Source organism: Anomaloglossus baeobatrachus, chromosome 4 (genome assembly GCF_048569485.1).
Source record: "Anomaloglossus baeobatrachus isolate aAnoBae1 chromosome 4, aAnoBae1.hap1, whole genome shotgun sequence".
Classification (NCBI taxonomy): domain Eukaryota; kingdom Metazoa; phylum Chordata; class Amphibia; order Anura; family Aromobatidae; genus Anomaloglossus; species Anomaloglossus baeobatrachus.
In genome coordinates, this window is record NC_134356.1 from 479,416,051 (window position 1) to 479,435,026 (window position 18,976).

At 44.6% G+C, this 18,976-nt stretch overlaps 1 protein-coding gene across 1 annotated transcript in view; it reads right to left on the reverse strand.

The window, feature by feature from the left end:
- Positions 1-2,083: 2,083 nt before the first annotated feature.
- Positions 2,084-18,976, reverse strand: part of LOC142301716 (uncharacterized) — a 76,654-nt gene continuing 59,761 nt past the window's right edge. The window contains exon 2 of the mRNA XM_075342735.1: positions 2,084-3,153. Within this exon, the coding sequence (XP_075198850.1) occupies positions 2,312-3,079 (768 nt within the window). The 5' untranslated portion in view covers positions 3,080-3,153 and the 3' untranslated portion in view covers positions 2,084-2,311. The remainder of the gene's footprint in view (positions 3,154-18,976) is intronic.

Here is an 18,976-nt window from a genome sequence, read left to right on the forward strand (position 1 = left end):
TTGGATTGGAATGAGAACCACTATAGAAGAATGGTGCAGAAACTGTGGTCCTTGTGCTTTGAGAAGGAAAGATAACAACAGTCAAAAAGCACCACTGCAACCCATCATCACCAAGAAGCCCTTGGAAATTGTCGCCCTGGACCAATTAACGTTAACACCCAGTCGAACAGGTTATACCTACGCTCTCACCATAATGGATCACTAATCCAGATTCTAGTGGTCGTAACTGTAAAGGATTTAACAGCAAGTCCTGCAGCAAAAGCCTTTAAAGCTCACTTTTGCAGACCTCACAGATACCCAGAACAGGTATTGACAGATCAAGGTCCCGCTTTTGAAGCCGAAATATGGCAAGAATTTTGCAACCTGTATGACTGTAAAAAGATTTGTACTACACCCTACCCTATGCGCAAACAAATGGAATGTGTGAAAAGATGAACCATTTGGTAATCAACCTGTTGAAAACCCTACTACTGGAAGAAAGGAACATGTGGCTGGAAAAGTTACCTGACTTAGTGGACATGTACAATAACATTCCTGTAAGTTCCACCAAATGTACACCAGCATATCTAATGCGAGCATGACCTGGAAGATTGCCAGTAGATTTTGAAATGGAAGTGGAGATTCCAGAAACCAATTCACCAGATGCTGATTAGGACTCTAATCGTCAAGCATAATACAAAAGAATACAAGAATATGTTGAGCAGAGTCTAAACCAAGTTGAAGAAAAACAAGAGAAGGACTATAACAAGAAAGCAAACGCCGTTCCTTTAACACCTGGAGAAATAGTTCTTAAAAGAAAAAGGAAAGTTCACAAACTTGATGATCAATGGGAAAAAGAACCCTATTCTGTACTACCTTCTAATTTTGACAACAAGAAAACATGCTTAATCAGCAAGGATAAAGGAAAAAACTTCATCAACTGTTTCAAGGGATCAATTGAAGAAATGCCCAGAACCATTGAAACCAAGAGAAGAATCACCAAGTACACCTCAAGTCTCCAAGAAGAAAGAAAAGGTGATACATACAATACTTGGAGATTGTATTGATGCATTTATTTCTGTGGTTTCTTGATTCTTGATTGATGAGGGTTCTTCACGGTAAGAGCAGTGAGGCTCTGGAACTCTCTTCCTCGGGAAGTGGTGATGGCAAACTCACTGAATGAATTTAAGAGATGAATGGATGCTTTTCTTGAAAGCAACAGTATAGAAGGTTATGAATAACATAATATTACAGGTAGATAGTTGACCCAGATTAGGAGTCGGGAAAGAATATTGTTCCCTATCAAGAAAATTGGCTCCTACTCTGTAGGTTTTACCTTCCCCTGGTTCAACACTGCAGAACAGCTGCACTAAAAATAGGCTGAACTAGATGGACATAATGTCTTCCTTCCGCCTTACAAACTATGCTACTATGTATGTTATGTTACTATGATTCTTTTGGTGTTTACATTGTATACATAGTAGAATTGAATATTAGAGAAGTGCAAAAGTAAATACAAACATGAATAAAATATTAAAATATAGAAAGGGCCACTGCACATTCTCAGAAGACTCCTGCAGTTCCGACTACACGCAGAGCGCGTCTGAAGCTGAAGAGCAAGCACCTGGATAACAAGGCTGCGGGAATTGCAAGCGTGCACACGTGGGATCTCAAGGAGCTGACGGTGACGTCGCTCATGTAAATCCATGGTATCCCGCTCACAGGAGCGTGATACCATGGAAACCATGCAAACGCCCACGGGATGATAATACGCTCTGCGGACTAGAGCCTCTGATCATTTACATAGGGAACATGTAAGTAATAAAACTTTTTTCATACATTCATATTACATAATATTACAACACAGGGATGGGTCGGAAGGGAATTCTAGGCCACACATCACCCTTTTTGAAGGTCAGAATGCATATGGGACCTGACAGGTTCCCTTGAAATGGATAAAACATGTTACTAATCACAATAGTGATAAAAGGTCCCAATATACTGTAGGTGTGCTAGAAAAGTATTTTATTGGTGTATCAAAGGATTACAAAGCATGTAACAGTGAATACAATATAATGATTAAAAATGAATAGATAAAAACAGTATGTAATGTTGGAAAGTAAAAGAGGCAAGGAGGATAGGGAGAGTCAGCGAGGATTGGTGGGGGCGGAGAGGAAAGGGAAGGTGAGAAAGGGGGGAGGAAAAAGAGGGAAGTGGAGGGGAATGGGCATAAAAGGAAGCAAAACGAGAGAGGCCTACATTAAATATAATGACTTTAAATATATATATAAACTACATTCTCGAGTGTCCCCTAGACAACAGTACTCTGTCCTTATATATGATCACTGACTGGGAGAGGCGAAGTATCTAAATCCCTGTAGTAGCGGCTCAGGATGACAGGTTTGATTGAGGAGGGATACATGGAAGCCTTCCCTTCAAGATGGGACATGAGGAAGGCCACTTTAGCTTGATCAGAGGTGAAGTGGTGAGGAAGAAGCTTACATTTCAGTGAACATTGATTCAGAAATCCTCTACATAACTTCAGATCATTATTAAACCAAGGAGAAGCCCAGAGATGGAGTCTGAAGGCAGAGGCAGGACTGACCATCGAATCTGGTACTGCAATCTCATCAGGAGCTGGAGAGAAGGTGGCTTGCAGGCTGTTCAGGCTGACAACCACTGAAGTCATAAAGGCCAGCATTCGGGTCTTTGTCTCATGTTGGCAGATGAGCTCCTGTTGTACTCCGGCCATTGGGGATGCATTGGCGTTAAGGGGATCCATGGCCTGGGCAAACCTATGCTTGCGAGATGGAATAAGTGGGTCCACTAGACCAAAGATACCTATCCCTTGCCTGGAGGAGTGAACTGGACTGGCCGTCAAGTCTTCTCTTCGGAGGTGGTGACACAGGCAGGTAAGCAGCCAGCAGAGAGCTGTCCCAGGGATCAGCAGTACCTCAGCAGCTGGCGATATGGATACAATGTAGTCTCTGGCTGTAGCAACAGGATCCGGTGTTGCAGATTTGGCTGGTATGGATGGATGCGATAGCAATGACTGATAAGGATATTTATGGCAGCGGATATCATGGTAGGCGGCTGGCATGGATACTTGCAGCAGCGGATATTGTGGCAGCCGGCCGATGTGGAAGGTTGTAGCAGCAACAGACTGGTAATGATCTGAAACATAGATACGAATCAGCAGCAGAATACAGCACAATGATAGCAGCAGCACAATGGGACCTAAGAACTATCAACGTTAGGAACTCATTACCCAGGCACTTCCCTTAAGGGGAAGGTGCCTTAAATACCTGCAGACACTCAGCAAGCTGAGAGGTCACTTATTGCTCAGGGCGTACTGGCCCTTTAAGAAAAAGTGGTTGGCCGTGCTGAAACCCTACCGGCATTTCCAGGAAACCTGTGCAGTGTGCAGAGGCCTTGGTGAACAGCAGCATGGACCAACGACAGGGGGTGGGAAAGGACCTAAAGTCCAGACCATAATCAGTCAATTAACTCAGTCCAGTGGCCCCGGGGGCTACGGAAGGTAAGAGCGCAGGCACGTTAAGGGTGTTACAATAAGTTATGACTTATTCTGTGGATAGGTGATAACTTGTTTTCATTAGAGTTCCCCTTTTAGTCTTAAACGGCACAACAGAGTTGCTCAGTGGTTTGGTGGGTTGTTATCATATCAACCGTGTGTCCTCCCACACCGCCCAAAAAATAGACTCACAATTACAGTTTCCCAAATGGCATTGGTATGAATAATTACATTGTGTGTATTATTCTATGGAGTACGTTGAGCTAGATAAATTCATGAGACATAAATCTTACAGGTTATTGTAAGAAAACCTTTACAAAAATTCAAATAATTGATTTCTTATTGCTGTCCGAGGCAGTATCTAATATATAAAACATCTTTAACTGTTGACAAAATTAAAAGTAAAAATAAACACCAGTGTATATATTTAGCCAAGGCATTGTTAATTATAGGAGTTTTGCATACTAATATATCGCCCGTCTGTATGAATACTGCAGATGGTTTCCTTGCTACATGGGATTCTCATGCATGAGTTCCATGACTGCCGATGCAGCTTGGTAAGCATTGCAGTGTATGTTTATGTTAATGATGGATAATTCCATTCATTCTTGAAAGCGATGTATGAATCAATAATGAAAGTCTTTTATCAAATCCGTCCCACAATTAATCTTAATAACTATGTAATTTAATAAAATATTGAAAGATTGTGTTAAAAAACTGTTGTGCGTTCCATGTTGTTTCTCAGAAAAGTCAACAAATTATTCTTCAGTAAGGTATTGTTTCCTTAAACTATGCAATCAACACCCCAGTTCACACCTGCACATTTGTATAATGTACATGTGCTAATGTCATGTGACAATTGCCCTATAATATTACATGAACCAGTTAAATAATTTTCACATTTTTACAAGGTCTGGTACAAGTCCCAAAGTAATTTTCAATTAGCAGTGTTTGACTCTTAAGGGATTCTAAAGGGATGCCCCAGAAAAAGAGAACTAATGTAATTTAACCCTTTCTTCTAAGCTAGAAAACTTATAGAAAGGAGACTACATTTTCAATGAATAAAAAAATGTTAATGCCAAGCAGATGAGGGTGATGAAACCAAGGAAAATAATATGTCCGTTCAATGATTTAAATGAATTATCACTATTACGTTTTCCCACAGCAATTACCAATTACCCTTCTTTAGCGTAACTATATTATGAGAAGACCTAGGCAGAAGTTGAACTTAGCTTTACAAAGGGATTTGACAAATACATTCTATGATTAAACATGAGCCAGTAAAGCAGTTTTTATTAAATGAGAATGTGGAAAAGTATTTTGTGCTGGAAACACCCAACATATCCTATGGCAATCAATGATTCTTAATGAAGTCTCTTCTTCACTTATTGAAACAAGTCCAACCAAGCCCTTAATGAACACAATGGTATTAAAGCACCACTCCAGTGTTTTCTTTATTTTTGTTCAGCGCAAAAGTGGCGCTATAAATCCAAGTCACCAGCCATCGGCATTATACTCACCCTTCGGCATGGGAGGGGTAATGGAGGGTGCATTGTATTATGTGTGTGTATGTGTGTGTGTAGGGTTAATGGGGTGCATTGTATTTTGTGTGGGGGGGAGTGGTAATGGAGGGTGCATTGTGTTTGTGTGGGGGGGGATTACAAAAGAGCAGTTTGGGGGGAATATATAAATAAAAAAAAAAAAAAAATAATAATAATAATAATAATAATAAAGGGGCAATATGGGGGGGTATTATGGAGAGAGGCAGTGTGGGTGTATATTATAAAGAGAGCAGTGTGGAGGGGACATTATGGAGAGAAGCTGTGCATGGGGACATTATGGAAAGAGGCAGCGTGGGGGTATATTAAGGAGAGAGGCAGTGTGGGAGGTATTTTGGATAAGGGCAGTGTGGGGGGGATATTTTGTGAAGGAAGCCCAGCAATTATTTTTTCAGGGGCACAGCATGGGAGATATTTATAGTTTTGAAGCAGTATAATGATACTTTTATTTTTAAAGGTGCTGTGTGGGGAAGTGCTGCTGAAGAATAAAGAGGGAGGTCTTCAGAGATGATCGGTGTGCACGAAACCTCATCATGGCATCTGTACTGCGTGGAGACAAAAAGGATGGGAACGACTCAGAAGATGTCACCTATAAAGGTACCTGGATGTAAATGATTATTTGTGACATTGCCTGCGTCTTATCAGTATTGTGGTTCCTGTATGGTCCAGAGTCTGATAACAACAACTCCCAGCATCTCCTTATCATTGTTAAGGACAAGATGGAAGTTGTAGATTCCGGCATCTTCCGAGCCTGCCCATTGATCTGCATTGTAAAATACAGAGCGTTTTCCGAGTGGAAAAAACCAGAAGAATGGAGCAGTCACTTTTTTTAATCACTTGGTGGTTTTAGAAACCTGAAGTGGGTAAAAGATGCTCAAAATCCTGAACCTGTGCACAGCGAGTAGATGCATATGGTCATTCGAGGATTTTTCATAGTGGTTTCCATGGTGGGATCTGCCCCCAAAAATGTCTTTGCCCATTCCTTAAGTGGTATGAGTCAAAAATTATCACCAGTGACAGCGACAGCTTTCCTGATCACCTCTCTGTAGAATAGGTCGTCAATATTAGTTCAGGGGGATCTGATTTTGCATTCCTGCCCATCAGCTATATGACCGCAGCATTATATGGAGAGTAGCATCCTCTTCATTATCTATGAGACCCAGCTCTGTAGGGAAAATAGCAGCTTCACCAGGTCCTGCAACTAAGAACAATACGAGCATGAGGTCAAATCCTCATTAAGGCTTACAATACATGTTAAACAAATAGAAAAATGCATGTAGTTGTGTGATAATATTTGTGGTGGCTAGGCACAGGGCACCACACAATTCTTGGCAGCTGCTAGTTGCTATTTTAAGCTGGAGTGAATAATAGCCATGGGACTCCACAATTTACTAATATTAGCCCCCAGCTGTCGGCTCTATCATGGCTAAGTATCAAAATGGGAGGGACCATATGTTTTTTCTTAATTATTTATCTAAATAATTATAAAAAAGCCATGTAGGGTCCCTCATATTTAGGGGGCTTCAGCCTGTAGCAGGCTCCTTTATCTGTACTGTGTATCACAATATGGGGGGACCCTATGTCATTTTTTTAATTTATTTATTAATTTTTACATTTCATTAGGAGACCCAGACAGCCTCTGTGAGGGCAAATAATCAGAGACGCTGTCACACAGGGTGGGGGTGCAGTCTGACTGCAACCGATCACAGATCTGCTGGTGAGTGGGGGATGAAGTGAATATGTATGAGCTGTAATGAGCAGACCCAGAAGTAGTGTTACAGCTGTGGGGAAGGTTGGTAAGTATACCTGTCCTGCTCTATTCCTTATTTTCTTTTTTTGGAGCCTCCCTATACTAACTAACACCAGCTCCCTGAGCCCTAACTAACACATAAAGCTTTGCCTCCCATTGAATTCAGTGGGTTTTGTATATGTTCGGCAAACACAGGTAAATTCAGTGAACCAGCACCATACCTTGGGAGGTTCGCTCATCTCTAGTGCACACGCCTTTAAAACTCAAGTAGAAAACACTTCAAGAAAACGCTGGCAGCTTCTTTCCTGAAATGTTTATATTTTGCCAGCTTCTTTGCAACAGCCTTACCACTTCTATATTTTTTTTTACTTTTATACATAAAATAGTGTGCAGTTTCCATCTGAAGTATAGTTAGCTTCATAGTTTTGAAAACCTGAAGCAGTTAAAGGAAGCTCAAAAGCCTTAAGCCTGCTTTACATGTTGCAATTTCGCATACGATACCGTATGTGATTTGCAACGCCCCCATCGTATGTGCAGCACGTTCAATTTGTTGAACGTGCCGCACAAACAATTAACCCCCATCACACGTACTTACCTTCCATACGACCTCGATGTGGGCGGCGAACGTCCACTTCCTGGAGTGGGAGGGATGTTCGGCGTCACATCGACGTCACGCGGCAGTCGGCCAATAGAAGCGGAGGGGCGGACCTGAGCGGGATGTAAACATCCCGCCCACCTCCTTCCTTCCACATTGTGGGCTGGGAGCCGCAGGATGTAGGTAAGATCTGTTCATCGTACCCGGGGTGTCACACACTGCAATGTGTGCTACCCCGGGTACGATGAAAAATCTGGCGTGCAATCCTAGAAAAAGGTACGATGTGTATGCGATGAACGTTTTAACGTTCAATCGCAATCGCACGTACCTGTCACACACTGCAATGTAACTTACGATGCCGGATGTGCGTCACTTACGACGTGACCCCGCCGACACATTGTAAGATACATTGCAGCGTGTAAAGCGGGCTTTAGTTATTTTTACATTGCAATGAATATGTTCATTCTAGTGATGAGTGAGCGGCACTTTTGTGATATACTGTAGATAGAGAGATAGATAGAGAGATAGATAGATAGATAGATAGATAGATAGATAGATAGATTGAACAGCTATTAATCAAATAAATAATTAAATGAGTTTTAAGTGTTAAGGATGTGAAAGATGATGAATGATAGATAGGTAGAGCGATACAGAGATAGATGATAGATAGCTAACATATAGTTAGATAATTTATACAAATATTAACTAAATGAAAAAGAGACATGGGTCCCCCTATTTTTAATAACTAACAAATGTACAGCAGACAGCTGTGAGCAGATATTATCAGGCTGGAAAGGTCCATGGTTATTTGGCCTCTCCCAGACTAAAACTACAAGCAGCCCCAGAAGTGGAGCATCACAGGATGCTCTAATTCTGGATCTTTGCCTTGAGTTTCCCTTTTTTTCGGGGGTCCAGGAGATGCTGTGCTATGCATGACTTAGTGACTGAAGAGTAGAGTTGAGCGAGGTTCGAGGTTCGCCAATTTCATGTTCGAGTGATTTTGAGGGGTGCTTGAGATCGAACTCGAACTCGAGCTTTTTGCTAAAAGCTCGACAGTTCGAGTTATGTTCGAGAACGGTTCGATCACCATAAACGTGGCTTTTCACAGTAAGGCTATGTGCACACGTTGCTATCTGCATGCGTCCTGCGTCCCCAGCACAATCCCTCTCCCTTTCCTACTCACCGATCACGGGCGCCTCGCTCCACCTCTGTCACAAATCTGCGGTGTCTTTTCCTCTTTAGAAAATGGCTGCCGCTTCATTAGTCAATTAGTTATTCCGTGCTTTCCCCACCCACTGGCGCCCATGATTGGTTGGAGTCAGACACGTCCCCAAGCTGACTGACATCTGTCTCAATGCAACAAATCACAGCCGCCGGCGGGCGGGTCTATATTGTGCAGTAAAATAAATAAATAATAATAATAAAAAAAATGCGGTTCCCCCCATATTTGATACCAGCCAGGATAAAGCCACATGGCTGGAGGCTGGTATTGTCAGGATGCAGAGCACCACGTTATTGGGAGCCCACCACCCTAACAATATCACCCAGCAGCCGCCCGGAATAGCCGCACCCATTAGATGTGACAGTCCTGGGGGACTCTACCCAGCTCATCCCGAATTGCCCTGGTGCGGTGGCAATCGGGGTAATAATGAGTTTAATCATGCCAGGCGTCTACCCGAGATACCTTCCATGATAAAAGTGAAAGTAAATAAACACACACAGCGAAAAATCCTTTATTTGGAATAAGAGACAAAAAACACCCTGTTTCACCCCTTTATTAATCCCCAAATACCCCTCCAGGTCCGACGTAATCCACACGACATTGTCAGCTCTGCTGCAGAACACGAGTGCTCTGTATCAGCTCCACATCAGTAGTAGTCAGTAGCTCAGTAGATAAAGCGCTCACCTCAGAAGCATTGGGTTGTGAGTTCTAATCCCAATCAAGAATTTAAATTTTTTTATTTTTTTTTTATTTTTAATTTTAAATTAAAATTATTGGATATTTATAATTATAATTTAATTTAAATATGCACTGAGGGGAGCAGCCGGGCATCAGCTGTGAGCCGCGGGACTCACCTCTAAAATCAGAGCAGTTCACGGAATGAGGCTGCATTGCTCTCTCCTCTCTCTCTCTCTCTCTTTCTCTCCTCTCTCTTCTCTCTCTCATTTTCTCAGTCTCTCTTTTTCTCTCTCTCTCTCCTCTCTCTCTTCTCCCTCTCTCTTCTCTCTCTCTCGCTCTCTCTCTCCTCTCTTTTCTCTCTCTCTCTTTTTCTCAGTCTCTCTCTTTCTCTTTTTCCCTCTCTCGCTCTCTCTCCTCTCTCTCTTCTCTCTCTTTTCTCTCTCACTCTCTTCTCTCCTCTTCTCTCCACTTCTCTCTCTCTCTTTTCTCTCTCTCTTTTTCTCTCTCTCTTTTCTCTCTCTTTCTCAGTCTCTCTTTTTCTCTTTTTACCTCTCTCCTTCTCCTCTCTCTCTCTCTTCTCTCTCTCCTCTCTCTATATCTTTCCTCTCTCTCGCTCTCTCTTTCTCAGACCTGGCAATGATCTGCTGATGCGGTCACCTGACGGAATCAGCTGACACTATAAGTGGAGCGGTGAGGCCAGCTTTTTACCGCCCAGCCGGCTAAACTATCAGCTGATGCTGTCGGACAGGAGTCTGCACTGAAGTGTGTAGTTTGTTGGGGTTTTTTTGCACTGATGCATCTGCTGATTGTATAAAAGCCCGTTTATACAATCAGCTGCTGTGTCATGTGATTCAGGCCCTTGAACCTGACACATCATCTGATCGCTTTGCCTTCCAGCAAACCCATCAGATGATATTTGATCCGGATTGGACGGCGCGGGACCCTTACCCAGGATTACTGTGGAGGGGGGTTCTTTATTTTAATAAAGATGGAGTCACTAATTGTGTTGTGTTTTATTTGTAATAAAAATATTTTTCTGTGTGTTGTGTTTTTTTTATCTGTACTAGAAATTCATGGTGTCCATGTCTAATATTGGCATGACACCATGAATCGGGCTTAGGGCCAGTTGATAATATACAGCTAGCCCTAACCCCATTATTACCCAGCGAGCCACCCGTCACCAGGGCAGCTGGAGGAGTTGGATACAGCGCCAGAAGATGGTGCTTCTATGAAAGCGCCATTTTCTGGGGCGGCTGCGGACTGCAATTTGCAGCGCGGGTGCCAAGAAAGCTTGGGCACCCTGAGCTGCGGATTCCAATCCCCAGCTGCCTAGTTGTACCTGGCTGGACACAAAAATTGGGCGAAGCCCACGTCGTTTTTTTTAATTTCATGAAATTCATAAAATAATTAAAAAAAAGGGCTTCCCTATATTTTTGGTTCACAGCCGGGTACAAATAGGCAGCTGTGGGTTGGGAGCAGCCCGTATGCTAGTCAGGTAGAGCAGGCACCTACGGGCTGCCCTCAACCCCCAGCTGCCTATTTGTACCCGGCTGGGAACCAAAAATATAGGGAAGTCCGTTTTTTTTAAATATTTCACGAATTTCATGAAATAATTAAAAAACAAATGACGTGGGCTTCGCCATATTTTTGTATGATAGCCAGGTACAGCAGGTAGGTACGTCTGTCCCCAACCCCCATCTGCCTATTTGTACCTGGCTGGGAAAAAAAAAATAGGGAAGCCCATTTTTTAATTATTTCATAAATTTCATGAAATAATTAAAAAAAAAATCGACATGAGCTTCGCCCCATTTTTGTGTCCAGCCAGGTACAACTAGGCAGCTGGGGATTGGAATCCGCAGCACAGGTTGGCCTGAGCTTTCTGGGCCCCTCTGCTGCGAATTGCAGTCCGCAGCCGCCCCAGAAAATAGTGCTTTCATAGAAGCGCCATCATCTGGTGCTGTATCCAACTCTTCCAACTGCCATGGTGACGGGTGGCTCTCTGGGTAATAATGGGTTAATACTAGCTTTGTTTTACTAGCTAGTATTAAGCCAGAGATTCTTAATGTCAGGCAAGTTTGACCCAACCATTAAGAATCTCCAATAAAGGGTTAAAAAAAAGACACCACACAGAGAAAAAATACTTTAATAGAAATAAATACACAGACACACTTAGAGACTCCAAGTTTATTACTCTCTCTTATCCCTCCACGATCCATGGTCTTCTGTCTTCTTTTTCCTTCAACCCATGCAGCTCTGCCACATTAGGCTGCACTGCATGGGAGAAAGACGCTCACTGAGTGAATAGACTGCAAAGAACAGCAGTGTTCTTCCTCCCATGCTGTGCTGTCTGATGTAGCAGTGCTGCATGGGTTGAAGGAGAATCAACCCATGCAGCTCTGCTACATAAGACAGCACAGCATGGGAGGAAGAACGCTGCTGCTCTGTGAGTGATCAGAAGCTGCGTGCTGTAAGCGGTGACGTCACCGCTGACAGGCGGGTTGCTATAGCAACGGTGATCTTTGTTATTCACCGGCTGTGACAGCCGGTGAATAACGGAATGGGGAAGCAGAATGGGGAGCTGACCATGTGCCAGAGCATCTTGCCGGTACACGGGGATGCACAAACGACCCCCGCCTACCGGAGAGATGCACTGACAGGACCTAGCAATGACGTCTAGCCATGTGACCAGTCTGTAGCCAATGAGATAATAGACATATGACTGGTCACATGCTTTTTTTCACATCACGGAAGGTCCTATCATCAGTGCTGGTTACCGGGAGGACGCAGCGATTATCGGAAGGAAAAGTGGCGGGAGACAGAGTGCAGGACGCATTGCGGGGACAGGTAAGTGTTATGGTAATGTTTATTAACTGTATGTGTACATTTATAATGTGTTTTTATGTGTTTGTGTTTGCCTTCCATTGATTTCAATGGGACTAGAGAGGTTCGTCGAACCGAACTCGAACGCGGCCTCTGTTCGACGAACCGAACCGAACTTGAGCCTCTAGAGGCTCGCTCATCTCTACTGAAGAGCAGTAATGTTACTGATGTAAGCTCACTTCTGAGGCGCTGGGTCTCCTGCAGTGCAGTATGACCCGGAAGTAACTGTTAGCAAACATTAGGGAGCTCATAGCTCCCAACCGTTTTGGATTCAGCTGAGCAATCCAATTTGAGGGCTCAGTCCCGATGTCCTGTCCTTCTCTTCTCAGTACAGTGCATAAATTATACTAAATATTCTCGATCCATTAGCCCCTTTTTCCTTTTTATCTAACAGACCCATTTGCACTCATTAGAGTCTAGTCAATTGACTTTTGTCTCATTGCTCCAAAGCACCCTTTTCCAATCTTCTACTGTCCACTTTTCATATTTTTTTTACAGAGTAGAGCTGACGCTTCTTATGACGATATTGAAGTCGAGGGTTCTTCACCTATTTTCGAGCCAACCATTTCAGACTCTTTAAATGTGCATCGCACGGTGCTTGTGACACGCTCGCCCCAGGGCCGGGGCACAAGGAATCAGTCCAGACTAGTCTGGGGATGTCAGCGGTGGCGTGGGTCCGGCTCCATGACCCTGGCGGTGTTTCCACAATAAAGGGGAGAATGATGATGGGAGTTGTATTTTTGGAAAATATGAAGTTCGTGACACCACCTGTGGTTTTGCGGCTATGTGGGCCGCCGCTGCGCTGCGGGTTCCCCGGGGCAGTTGGTGATTGCGCAGCGGAGGTGATCTTGCTCTCCACAGGTGGAGCGAGATACCAGGGCGACCGTTAGGAAAGTCTATGGTGGAAATGGTTGGGGCACAGGAAGGAGCGACGACACGAGGCTTTGCAGTCAAGATGTTTACTCACAGTTTGTTCCAAAACTGCAGCTGACCAGTTTTCCCCATGGTGTGTGAGGATTCACTGTTGTGGGCCCTCGACGATCCCGAACAGGTCAAGGGTCAGTACCGGTGCACCCCTCAATGTGCCTTTCCTGGCCATCTCTCTAGCGCTGATCTTCACTGGACTGTCCTGCGCCTCCGCCACCGACCCCTGACTAAAAGGTGGCTGACCGTGGTCTTTTTGTAGCCTCCCTAGCAGAGAATGGGTGGCAGGTTGTGGCCTCGGGTACCTACAGCAATCACCCGGGCCGTCAGATTGCTAAAAGAAATGTCTTTCTTTCTTTTTGCCTGGGGACCATCCCCGTTATTGCCGCCATATTCTTCCACCCCGGTGTTATTGGTGGAACAGGCCCATGGAGGCCTCTCGCACATCCATGGCACACTGGAACCCCTTCTCTCTGTGACACCTGGGTCTAGCAGAACTCCAGGGTCTTCACCTTGAACTACAGACTGTCACCTCCTACCATCACCTCACACCCTCTGGTTCTCACCGGTTCTTGTCACTGTCACTTCCCTCACTCTGACTGAAACTCTCCCTGACTAGAACTGACTGATTCTAACTGGTTCTCCTCACTACCCCACTGCCTCCTCCCACACTCCCTCTGCCAGGCTCCACCCCTCCAGGACAGTGAACGGGACTTAAGGCTCCATAACCAGGTATACTGGTCGCTGCTTTTCCGGATTAATGGAGTCCCTGCCTTAAACCCTGACCCAGTGTGTGACCTAACAATTGGTGTGTGCAGGTTTTGTCTGAACCGCCAGATGACCCCCTTCTTACCCAGGATGGGATACAACACCTCTGGCTGAGGTGCAGTACCTCGGTGACGACAGAAGCCTCAGGGGCGCCACACTTGCATGTATGTCTGTGATCTCTATTACGAAGCATATGAGCCGCCTCCACTGCTAGGTTTGTTGCACCAGAACTGATAGACCTTGTGATGAGCCAACTTGTTGATGGATCTACGGACTTCATTTTGCATTTTTTCAACTGTTTTGGCCCTCACATGACATAGTTTGGTGATTTTCTTGGCCGAGAGACCACTGTTGCTGAGCTAGATGTTGCTGTTTCATTTTTCTTGGGAAATCTTCTTCATGGCTGCTCCTAAACTTGAACCAGTGACCTTTTGCTTTGAAATCAACCTAATAAAACGCTGAACTATTGAGGAATGTGAGAACAGATTGTAATTTCTATCATACAGGAAGAAAAACAAAATTAAACACAAAGAGCAAAACAGTAACAATGCAATGACATGACAAGAATCTGCATATCTAATCATATGCTTAATAGTTGCAAGTCAAATTTATGTATGAGATAGCCAATATGATTGTCTATAAAATGAAGATAATCCCACATTCAAGGCACATGATAGGGGAGAGTTAATCCAGCTCAACCGTGGAGGATAGTCGGCATGCACGGATCAGTGCTCTCAGTCACGGGGAAACATGAATAAGAAAAATGGATCCAGCTTCCAATTAATCCTTAGAAATCTTTCAAATCCTATTCATTAAAAATCCAGGAAAAACATAGACATGCATCAAAATGTTAAAGAAAGAACAGAGGAGCAGAGGAAACAGCAACGCGTTTCAAACAGGGTCTGTGTTCTTTGTCAAACCTCATGGGAAATTTAACCCCTAAGGTATATAAGTCCACGTCAACAAATCAGGTGTGGAGTGGACTTAATCACCAAGAACACACAAAAAACATTACCAGAATAGCAGAAAAAATTTACAGAAAACATGTGAAATATAAATATATATATATATATATATATATATATATGAATATATATATATATAAACATACAAATGTATAAAAAATTGACAACATTCATAAATGGAAAATCCAATAAACCTTACGAGTCAGGACTCGATCTGCAATTTTACCTCCTCAGAGAGAACTTTTAACCCTTTCAATTCCATAAACACATAAGGAGTTAATATTACAATTATGTTGAGTGACAAAATGTTTAGCTGCAACGGATAAATGTCTATGAGTTATAGTCAGTGGAGTAGCAACTGCTTTTGCCGCTCGGGACGATCGTCAAATTTGCCACCCCCTCCGTTGGCGAGGGATGAGGGGGGGGGGAGGGAGGATGGAAGGTGAGATTGGAGATAGCTACCTTACAGGATGGATCTAGACAGCAGGATCACAGCACATGGAGGAGGCAGCAGATGAAGGAGGGTGAAAAGTGGTGAAGGGGGCAGCAGATGCAGGAGGGTAAGAGGTGGGAGAGAGTAAGCAGCACATTGGGGAGGGGGTAGCGGCTGATGGGGAGAGCGGTGACAGATGGAGGGGGGCAGCGGCTGATGTGGAGATCGGTGGCGGATGAAGGGGGGCAGCGGCTGATGGGGAGATCGGTGGCGGATGCAGGCGGGCAGTGGCTGATGGGGAGAGCGGTGGCGGATGAAGGCAGACAGTGGCTGATGGGGAGAGCGGTGGCGGATGCAGGGGGGGCAGCAGATGGAGGAGGGCGGTGGCAAATCGGAGGCCGTAGCGGTGGTGGATCAGGGGCGGTGACTACTGCTGCTGCCACTGCTGCTGTGGGGGCTGATCGGGCTCAGCAGTGGATCAGGGACACTTACCTAATGACACTTGTAGGGATCACTCTCCTCAACTTTCATGAATGGAGTGAAGGTGAGGGGAGTGGTCAACTACAGGTTACCGGCCCCAGATCCAAGGTGATTGAAGAGATGGGTCACAAGGCTGATCTCTCCAATCAGAGCTGGGGGCAGGTGAAACAAAGTTCATCCAGCTCTAGCCAATGATCAGTGCTATAGCTGTACTGATCATCACTGGATTTCAATGTTTCAGACATTTTCAATGGCTGAAACATCACAGTGGCTGGGATTGGCTGAGCAGCGTTCGTCAGCCAATCACAGCCTCTGTAGGTACCTGAGCTCAGACAGAGGTCCCCTCCTTCCCGAATCTAAGGTTTTTGCACACCGATCGCAGCCACCGGGGCCGCGATTTCGCCATGACATACTGAGTACATCATGGGTCGTTAAGTACCATGTCACCATGACGTACCCAGTACGTCATGGGTTATTAAGGGGTTAAAGTTGTTCAGGAATGCATCTGCGGATGGCCCTTTTCTATAAGCTTTTTTTTTTTACCCCCAAAATGCCGCCCCCTGACAAGTGCCACCCGTGGCGGACCGCCCCATCTGTCCCCCCTTTGCTACGCCACTGGTTATAGTATGATTTTTAGAATTAATAATATCTCTGATATGCTCATTAATACATATTTTTAACCTACATGTAGTGCATCCTATGTATAATAGATTACATTCTGTGGACTTAATACAATAAACTACATTTTCTGAGTTGCAATTTATATAGTCATGTATGGAAAATGAAACCGTACTATTATAGTTATCAAAAGAAAGTACGGGGAGTAGAGTTGAGCGCGGTTCGCGGTTCGAGGTTCTCCAGTTCGCGGCTCGAGTGATTTTGGGGGCTGTTCTAGATCGAACTAGAACTCGAGCTTTTTTGCAAAAGCTCGATAGTTCTAGATACGTTCGAGAATGGTTCTAGCAGCAAAAAGCAGGGCTTTTTACAGCTACAGTGTGCAGGAGCCATCGCTGGCAGCCTGCCAGAAGCTGGTAACCAAGATAAACATCGGGTATTCAACCAAAGCGCTTTGGTTAGTAACCCGATGTTTATCCTAGTTACGTGCAGGAAGCCCACACTTCCCCGCGGCATGTACACACGTACACGTACACACACACACACATACACACACATGGCCCCGCTCGGCTTACCTGCGGTGATGAAGTCCCACCATCCCGACCTCAGCGCTGTCACTGTCCTCCATGGCCGCCGCTTGTCACATCACCTTCTCTCGCTTCCGACCTGAGACTGACTAGCGGTGACGTCGAGGGCCTCTCGCGATACTTGGCTGTGAAGGCGGCGGTCATTGAACTCAGTGACAGGTGCTGTCGGCAGTGCAGGAGATCAGCGCAGGTAATGTACCTCGCTGACAGAAGCACTTGTCATGCCCTGCAGTGACCTGGGCTGACCTATTGATGTTAGCTCAGGTCACTGCACTGCTCTCCCAGCCAATGGGGAACTTTCTGCTCTTCATTGACTGGGACAGTGTGGATCGTCATGGCAACCCCTTGGATTACACCAGACCTGGATTTGTTTTTCTTTCTAATAAATTGGTTAAAGAGGGAATGTTTTGGGGAGTGTTTTTTCAAATAAAAATGTGTTTGTCGTCTATTTTTTTTATTACTGACTGGGTTGGTGATGTCGGGTATCTGATAGACGCCTGACCTCACCAACCCCAGGGCTTGATGCCAGGTGACATTACACATCTGGTATTAACCCCATATATTACCCCGTTTGCCACCGCACCAGGGCGCGGGATGAGCTGGGGCGAAGCACCAGGATTGGCGCATCTAATGGATGCGCCACTTCTGGGGCGGCTGCGGCCTGCTATTTTTAGGCTGGGGAGAGTCCAATAACCATGGACCTCCCTAGTCTGAGAATATCAGGCCCCAGCTGTCTGCTTTACCTTGGCTGGTGATCCAATTTTGGGGGGACCCCTACGTGTTTTTTTTAATTATTTATTTAATTTAAAATAACAGCGTGGGGTGCCCTCAGTTTTGGATTACCAGCCAAGGTGAGGTTGCCAGCTGTGGTCTGTAGGCTGCAGCCGTCTGCTTTACCCTAGCTGGCTACAAAACTAGGGGGAACCCTACGTCATTTTTTTTTTTCATTTTTTTGGCTAAATACAAAGCTAAGCACCCCTTAGTGCCACATGAAAGGCACCAAAGGGTGCAAAATTACAAAATGCAGGAGAGTGGGACATTATGTGTCTTTCTGCCATTATAATGACAGAAAAGACTAATATGAAGTGCACAAGCACAGGAAAATCACCAGAGCGCTCTACGCTGTGAAAAGCAGTAGAAAATGGCACTGGAGGGAACATGTGACTGCCTCATGTAGGATGAAGCTATGGATCCTGGGTAAATTTATGCATTTACCCTCCTTCAGTTTTTTTGCAGTACACAAAAAAAACGGAAGGCACACGGATGACAAACAGATGACATACGGACCGTCTACGGAACGGAAACGGATGCCACACGGATGCACCCGTGAAAAAAAACGGACTGTTTTTTGCAGACCGCAAAAATGGATCGGTCGTGTTAATGTAGCCTTATTCTGATCTGCCGTTTATAAACAGCAGGCAGAAATAAGTGAATAACGCCCCCCAGCGTCAGAAAATCTCCGGGGTTTCAGGGCTAGCTGAGACCCTGGAGATCATGATTCAGGACGGTTTTTCCGGTCCCCGCTCACGTGATCACAGGTATACACCGTACACCGATGATCACGTTACAGTAAATGACAGAGCCGGTAAAAAATTATTTATCTCCCATCTGGCATGAACAAACACTTCTTCTCCACTTCTTCTCCACTTCTCCACTTCTTCTCCACTTCTCCACTTCTTCTCCACTTCTTCTCCACTTCTCCACTTCTTCTCCACTTTTTCTCCACTTTTTCTCCACTTTTTCTCCACTTTTTCTCCACTTCTTCTCCACTTCTCCATTTTTTCTCCACTTTTTCTCCACTTTTTCCTCCACTTTTTCTCCATTTTTTCTCCACTTTTTCTCCACTTTTTTCTCCACTTTTTCCTCCACTTTTTCTCCATTTTTTCTCCACTTTTTCTCCACCTTTTCTCCACTTTTTCTCCACTTTTTCCTCCACTTTTTCTACATTTTTTTCTCCACTTTTTCTCCACTTTTTCTCCATTTTTTCTCCACTTTTTCTCCACTTTTTC